General features: G+C 40.2%; 1 protein-coding gene across 1 annotated transcript; it reads left to right on the forward strand.

The window, feature by feature from the left end:
• Positions 1-5,430: 5,430 nt before the first annotated feature.
• LOC104992859 (olfactory receptor 5AP2-like) lies at positions 5,431-6,384 on the forward strand. The gene has a single exon (XM_010845863.1). The coding sequence runs from the start codon at positions 5,431-5,433 to the stop codon at positions 6,382-6,384; it is 954 nt and encodes a 317-aa protein (XP_010844165.1).
• The last annotated feature ends 1,436 nt before the right edge of the window (positions 6,385-7,820 follow it).

Here is a 7,820-nt window from a genome sequence, read left to right on the forward strand (position 1 = left end):
ACCCCAGAGACGGCAGCCCACCAGGCTCCCCCGTCCCTGGGATTCTCCAGGCAAGAACACTGGAGTGGGTTGCCATTTCCTTCTCCAATGCATGAAAGTGAAAAGTGAAAGTAGAAAGTCGCTCAGTCATGTCCGACTCTTAGCGACCCCATGGACTGCAGCCTACCAGGCTCCTCCGTCCTTGGGATTTTCCAGGCAGGAGTACTGGAGTGGGGTGCCATTGCCTTCTCTGTTTGAGAGCCTAGTGGATAGGAAAAGGAAAAAAAAATGGGCTGCAGAAAATTAACATTTTTTGAGCATTTATTCATCAGGGATTCTGCACGGTAATTTCCTTATTTGGTCAATTGAATCTTCTGGTGGTATCATGATTGAGATCAGAAAAGTCATATGAGGAAAAGTCATATCTTCGTTAGTCAGCATTACTTCTGTTTTGTGATGAGTAAATGGTAATTGCTTGTTTTTTGGACTTGAAAGTCCCATGGCTCTCCATGAAAACTGTGTTACAACTTGTCAGTGGTTTCTCTTTCATGGTGCCAATCTCACATTCTTATTTCCAAGGTGAATTTTCAGAAAACACCATGCAGCTCTCATTGCATCCTAACTTCTAATGGTTCTCATCTTGGTAGTAGGGAGATAAAATGCTGTTTGTTTTCTAGGATAGTTATTTATTTGGCTGTGCCAGGCCTTAGTTGCAGCATGTGGAGTCTTTCTTGCTTCATGTGGGATCTTTCATTGCAGTGCATGGACTTTTGTTGTGACACATGGGCTCAGTAGTTGAGGCCAGCTGGTTCCAGTAGCTATGGAGGGTAGGCTTAGTTGCTCTGGGCATGTATGATCCTAGTTCCCTGACCAGGAATTGAACCCATGTCCCTTGAATTGCAAGGTGGATTCTTATCCACTGGACTGCCAGGGAAGTCCCTGTCTGGTGCCTCTTTGAATGACACTTAAACTGGGTTTCTTATTCTGAAACTCCTTGAGACTTTCTGCTTCACAGCTTGGGCTGACTAGGATGGTCCATGATTAATTACTCCTATGTTGTTCAGTGGTCTCATTCCACCACTGTGATGTCACCTAGGGTCCTTTCAGTCCTATATCCCTTATCATTGATCTCTTAGTGCCGTGTGATCTTTCTTCCAGCTTCCACTCACACTTCTGTATAATAATGAATTCACTATTAATTGAAGAAAGGTTATTTATTTACTTATTAAATAAACTTCATTGTTAGCCAATTATGTTTCAGACTCTGTGTTGATAGGAGCCTACTGTATTTTCCCTCTAAAAAAAGGCTAAGATTTAACCAAAATAATGTAAATATTGTCTGAATTGCTAGAGATAGATCAATGTATCTTTTAAGTCTTTGTGTCCCCCAGAATTTAGTGCAAATTACATTGATTAGATTGTAATGAGAGAAATTAATTGGGGTATCTTCTCAAAGTGACATAGATAATATAAATGATTGTCATATGTTGATCAATTTATTTCAGACTCTGTATCTCTTATATGGAAGATAAATTTAGGCAATGGGAAACTTGTAAGCATCAATCTAGACTACATACACTGATAACTATTTATTATTCTAGACAGTAGGAAGGAGAGCCAGGGTGGGGGAAACTCTTGCTTATCAGTCAGCTATCTATATGTATTTGATGCAACAATTCACATGCATTCATCCATTTACCTACAGATTCCATCTATGAGGTGGGTGTCGGTATTCCTATATAGAAACGAAAAAGCTGAGATATAAAGAGGTTTGATGCATTATCCAAAATCACACAAGTCAGGTCAATCCTGTTCTTGCTGGCTCCCTTTACCTCCCTCAATTAGTCCATTACCATGATTCAGGCAGCATAATTTCCCTTATGTACCCAAAGTCCTTATACAAGGCAAGATCAGAGATTGAACTAACCTGCTCTTTTGTGGATATTTTTAATGTTCCCAAGGGGACCAGACCACTAACTGTTGGGATGACAATAAAAAGGTGTTTAATGGTGATTAGAGGGGCTTCCCTGGTGTTTCAGTGATTAGGAATCTGCCTGCCAGTGCAGGGGACGTGGGTTCGATCCCTGGTCTGGAAAGATCCCACATGCCAGAAAGACCTGGTGCTGGAGCTACTAAGCCTGTGCCACAGCATTCAGCACCCTGGAGACTGTGAGCTACAACTACTGAAGCCCACACACCAGAGCCCATGCACTGCAACAAGAGACCACCGTAATGAGAAGCCTGCATACTGCAATGAGAGAGCAGTCCCTGTTCGTGGCAATTAGTGAAAGTCTGACATAGCAATGAAGCAATGAATCAAAAAAAAAAAAAAAAAATCAAAATAGTGGTTAGGAATACTCATCTGAAAATTCATTCTATTTAGCCCCAGGTATCCCAAGGGTAAAGGAGAGGAACATGAAACAGACATGTGAGTCCCTTAGTTGCAGAGGGGGAAAAAAAAAAAAAACAAGTATATTAAAATGAGATGACATGGGGAACACAGTCCTCAGAGCCATAAGAACAAGAACTATATCCTATTTAAAATGTCAGGATGCTTACTCCAGAGTCTGGTCTAGGGACTCTCCAACTGGAAATAGCTGCAAACAGTATTACAAATATACTGCAGCAATGTGTTCTATATTTTGAAATGTATTTTACATTTTAACACATTGGGATTCTTACCTTAAAGGAAAAGTAAAAATAAGGAGGACTCAGTCTCTGCTGAATGTGAGAGATTCTCTCATGACAGGGAAGGTATAAGTGTTTCAGTTTTCTCATCTCTGTAATGGTTGGTGTCTAAAGTCCTATACAACTGTGTCTACGGCTTAACCTGGGGCAATTAGAGGACACTTTTCTAAAACGTTTTTATGTTTTCTTGCCTCCTGATTTTCTTTTTCTGGTGAATTTGGGCATTGGATAAGAACAAGCAAAGGGATCAAGTAGAAGTCAACCAATTAAGAAAGGTAAGAAAAAAAATATTAAAGTTGTGTCCCATGTAGCTTACTGATCTGAAGAAAAATTCACAATCTTGTTAATTTCTCCAATTACCCACAGACCCAAGGTTCCAAAAATTACTAAATGACTAAGAAAGTATGTTAAATAACTGCTCCTTTTTTATCAACACAAAATTTCTTAGTCTTTAGGAGAAAGCTGAGGAGAATAAATAATATATGACTTGAATGCTTTTTTAAACAGCAGAGATTTTAAGGAAATCTTACTATTATTTTCACAAACTTAGAAATTGAAAACCCAGATGAAGAATCTCTGGACTAGATGGTTGACTGCAAACTCTCAGCTGGGGAAAAGAGTATATTTCACAAAAACAATAAATGAATTTGCTAAGGAAGAGGAGAGAATGAGGCATGTAATTTGCAATGCTAGATGTAAAATGAATGGTATTTTGCTAAAAGACAAATTAATGAGAGTGAGTTCTGAAAAAGGCAATTTTCAGCCACTGTATTTTCTTTTTAGGAGACATACACATTTTTTTTTTTCCCTAATGTAGGCAAATGGATTCTAATGTATTAATACAGTTCTTAGAATTATAATATCAACATCTCTATATATTAGTGCTCACACCTATTATTGACAAGGTCCTTATAAATGACCTTGAATGTTAAGAGAAGGAGAACTGCACTGACTGGATGTAAATTAGACATCCATAGGCGATCTATGGGACTCTGAGCAGCAGTCACCAATCTTTTGTACCTCTCATTTCTCATGTGCAAAAAGAGGACTATAGTACTGCTTACCTCATAGAATTTAAATAAAATAATGCAGGAAACATACTTAACACAGAGCTTGTAGCTCATAGGGAATGAGTAACCTAATTTAGTACTTGCTATTTTTACACATTGTTGCCTTTCTTTATGTGCCTAACACACACACACAAGTTTCTAGAGCATTTTATTCTCTCTGCTATTTCTGATGGAAAAGTACTCTCATGGAAGCTTTCATGTTGAAGATGAGAGGAAAAGACCCTTTCCTTCTTTTTAATACCTGCTGAAGATGCTCTTCTGTGAAATTCAAACAGCAAGTTTAGTCCAAGAACAAGGACCTAGGCTGAATATCTGCCCAGTGAAATCAGAAGAGGGGCAGTGTAGTTTTGAGGAACAAATAATGTGGCATCAAGAGACCTATGTTCTATCCAGCATTCACCACTGATTAGCTGAGACATTCCTATACTTCACTGACCTCTCCTAACAAAAGATTATCTTCTTAATACTCATGGGCTTATTCTTGATTATCTCCCTCACTGAATTGTGGTGAGGTTTAGGTAAGATAATGGGTGCAGTGATACATTGAAAGTATTACAGTACTGTATAAAAATGCCAGGCTTTTTGCTTATTGGAGTATTGAGTCCCTGTCCCAGTGGAAACTGAGTGGATCTGAGCATGACTAGGCACTTCTTGTACAGTGGTGTCTGTAAGAATGGAACCAGATCCTGCCACCCTTCCCCCAAGCTGTGCTCAGTAGATCCTTTAACATCAATATTAGCACAGGTGCTGAGTTACTTTAATCTTCTGTTTTAAGTTTTTTTAAAAAAGATTTATATTAATTCAGTTCAATTGCTCCCATTCAGTTCAGTTCAGTCACTCAGTCGTGCCCGACTCTTTGTGACCCCATGAATCGCAACACGCCAGGCCTCCTTGTCCATCACCAACATCCAGAGTTCACCCAAACTCATGTGCATCAAGTCAGTGATGCCATCCAGCCATCTCATCCTCTGTCATCCCCTTTTCCTCCTACCCCCAATCCCTCCCAGCATCAGGGTCTTTTCCAATGAGTCAACTCTTTGCATGAGGTGGCCAAAGTATTGGAGTTTCAGCTTCAGCATCAGTCCTTCCAAAGAACACCCAGGGTTGACCTCCTTTAGAATGAACTGGTTGGATCTCCTTGCAGTCCAAGGGATGTGCAAGAGTCTTCTCCAGCACCATAGTTCAAAAGCATTAATTCTCAGTGCTCAGCTTTCTTCACAGTCCAACTCTCACATCCATACAGTCACTTAGTCATGTCTGATTGCTTGAGACATGGACTGCAGCACATCAGGCTTCCCTGTCCATCACCAAGTCCTGGAGCTTGCTGAAACACATGCGCATTGAGTAAGTGATGCCATCCAACCATCTCCTCCTCTGTCATCCACTTCTCCTCCTGCCTTCAATCTTTTCCAGACTCAGGGTCTTTTCCAATGAGTCAGTTCTTCGCATCAGATGGCCAAAGTATTGGCATTTCAGCTTCACCATGAGTCTCCTCAGTCCATGGAATGTTCTAGGCAAAAATACTGGGGTGGGTTGCCATTTCCTTCTCCAGGGGATCTTCCCCACCCAAGGATCAAACCTGAAGCTTCTGTATTGGCGAGCTCATTTACCATACAGCCAGCAGGGAAGACCAACTGTTGTGTATTCATCTGACCAAATAGCATGTTCTATCTTTTCTCTTATTGCAGCTCAAATGGTCAGATATACAAAAGATATGCAAACCAGGAATCAAACAGAAGTGACCGAATTTATCCTCTTAGGACTCTCAGACAATTCAGAGCTACAGGTCGTCCTCTTTGGATTATTTCTGTTGATCTATGTGGCAACCGTGGTGGGTAATTTGGGGGTGATTGTGTTAATTAAGATGGATCCTTGTCTCCACACCCCCATGTACTTTTTTCTCAGCAGTCTCTCCTTTGTTGATGCCTCTTACTCTTCTTCTGTCACTCCTAAGATGCTGGTGAACCTTGTGGCTGAGAGCAAGGCCATTTCTTTTAATGGGTGTGCTGCTCAGTTCTATTTCTTTGGCTCCTTCCTGGGGACTGAGTGCTTCTTGTTAGCTACGATGGCATATGACCACTACGTAGCCATTTGGAACCCTTTGCTGTATCCAGTTCTCATGTCTGGGAGAATTTGCTTCTTGCTAGCGGCTACCTCGTTCCTAGCAGGTTTGGGAAATGCAGCCATACACACAGGAATGACTTTCAAGTTGTCCTTTTGTGGCTCCAATAAGATCAATCATTTTTACTGTGATACACCGGCCCTGCTCAAATTCTCTTGCTCTGATACCCACATCAATGGCATCGTGATCATGGCTTTCTCCAGCGTTAATGTCATTGGCTGTGTTATGATCATCGTCACTTCCTACCTATGTATCCTCATTGCCATCTTGAGGATGCCCTCCTTAGAGGGCGGGCACAGAGCCTTCTCCACCTGTGCCTCTCATCTCATGGCCGTCACCATATTCTTTGGCACGATTCCCTTCACGTACTTGCGTCCTAAGACTAGCTACTCAATGGAGCAGGACAAGATTGTCTCTGTCTTTTATATGGTCATGAACCCTATCCTAAATCCCCTCATCTGCAGTTTCAAAAATAAAGATGTGAAAGGGGCCTTAAAGAAGATCTTACGGCAACAGATAATGTGAAGCCATGTTACATATAACTCTATTATGTGGAATAAGAATGTTTTCATGTTAACTGTATTGTCTAATTGCTTGAACTGTTTTTCTGTGTTAAAGTATATTGTTTAAAATGAGATTTGTTCTTAATTTCCTGGTGTCCTAAATGTGTATTTATTAGCCTATAGCATGAATCAATACAGTGAAGGAAGGCAGTGTCTGGTAAAATATCAAAATACTTGGAATTGATTGACCTAGATTTAAATCTCAATTTCAATATTGAGCTTTTTTACTCTTAATTATACATATATATATATATATATATGTATATATGATTTTGATTGGATCTTGGAAAATAGACTCTGAAACAGATATTTGTTTTAGGAAATTTATTGGAGAGTGTTCTCAGGAACAATGCTGATAAAGAAGTAAGGGAAATAGGATTGGGTAGAAGAAACTAATTTGTGATGAAATTGCAACAGAGTATTCAGCCAGTTCCATGTGGAGATCTGGAGCTGAGATTATCCTTCTCAGAGATGTTTCAAATTTGAACAGAAATGTTTCAAATTTATACCTTATCAGAATATCCTTCTCATATCCTTCTCAGAAATGTTTCAAATTTATACCTCCATAATAACCTGCTTTAGATATTGGTCATTCACTGGAAGCAGTCTAACCTTCAGAATGACAATGCCTTTCAGCAGGGATATTCCAAGAGTAGAGCTCAGCTATGAGGTGTGAGCTGTGATGCCCTAGGAAGCTGGGGAAGTAAATACTTCAATACTGAAAGTCCAATCCGGGTAGCGTATCACAGCATCTATTGTAAATAGTAACACTCTTCCATTCACATGGATGTCAAGAGTACCAAATACTATGGAAGAAAGTCCTAGTTGTTTAATAATAAGGGTGCCATAGCAATAATGGGGGTATAGTTTACTGACTTTGTAAATTAACTGAAATATTTTGGAGTGTAGTAATCTCAAAGTCAAAGCGTTCTTTTTATCTGTAGCCCAGCCAAAGTTTCACATAATTTTCAATAAACATTTATCAAACACAATTGTCTATTTATTGCTCATTGTAATGGGATCGGGGCTGTCAATGTTGGATCAACAGGGAAAAAACTGTCTTTCATGAGATGATATATTGAAGAAGGACTAAGCAATGATTTGCAATCAGCTAAATGTCTGTTTCCTATGTTTTTCCATCCCACTCTCCACTACAGACCAGAAGGTGGAATACCAATGTTCCAAATGAGACCACTTCATCCCCAAAATGTTTGTTAGAGAGCACAAAGGAGGAGATAACTCACCCTATCCCCCTGGAACAACCCTCCAGTTCAGTCCCTCAGTCGTGTCCAACTCTTTGCGACCCCATGAATCGCAGCACACCAGGCCACCCTGTCCATCACCAACTCCCGGAGTTCACTCAGACTCACATCCATCAAGTCAGTGATGCCATCCAGC

This window comes from Bison bison, unplaced genomic scaffold, assembly GCF_000754665.1.
Source record: "Bison bison bison isolate TAMUID 2011002044 unplaced genomic scaffold, Bison_UMD1.0 scf7180017848703, whole genome shotgun sequence".
NCBI lineage: Eukaryota > Metazoa > Chordata > Mammalia > Artiodactyla > Bovidae > Bison > Bison bison.

Excerpts from the sequence above, each read along its gene's own strand:
- LOC104992859 (XM_010845863.1), top strand. The coding sequence starts at position 5,431 with ATGGTCAGATATACAAAAGATATGCAAACCAGGAATCAAACAGAAGTG.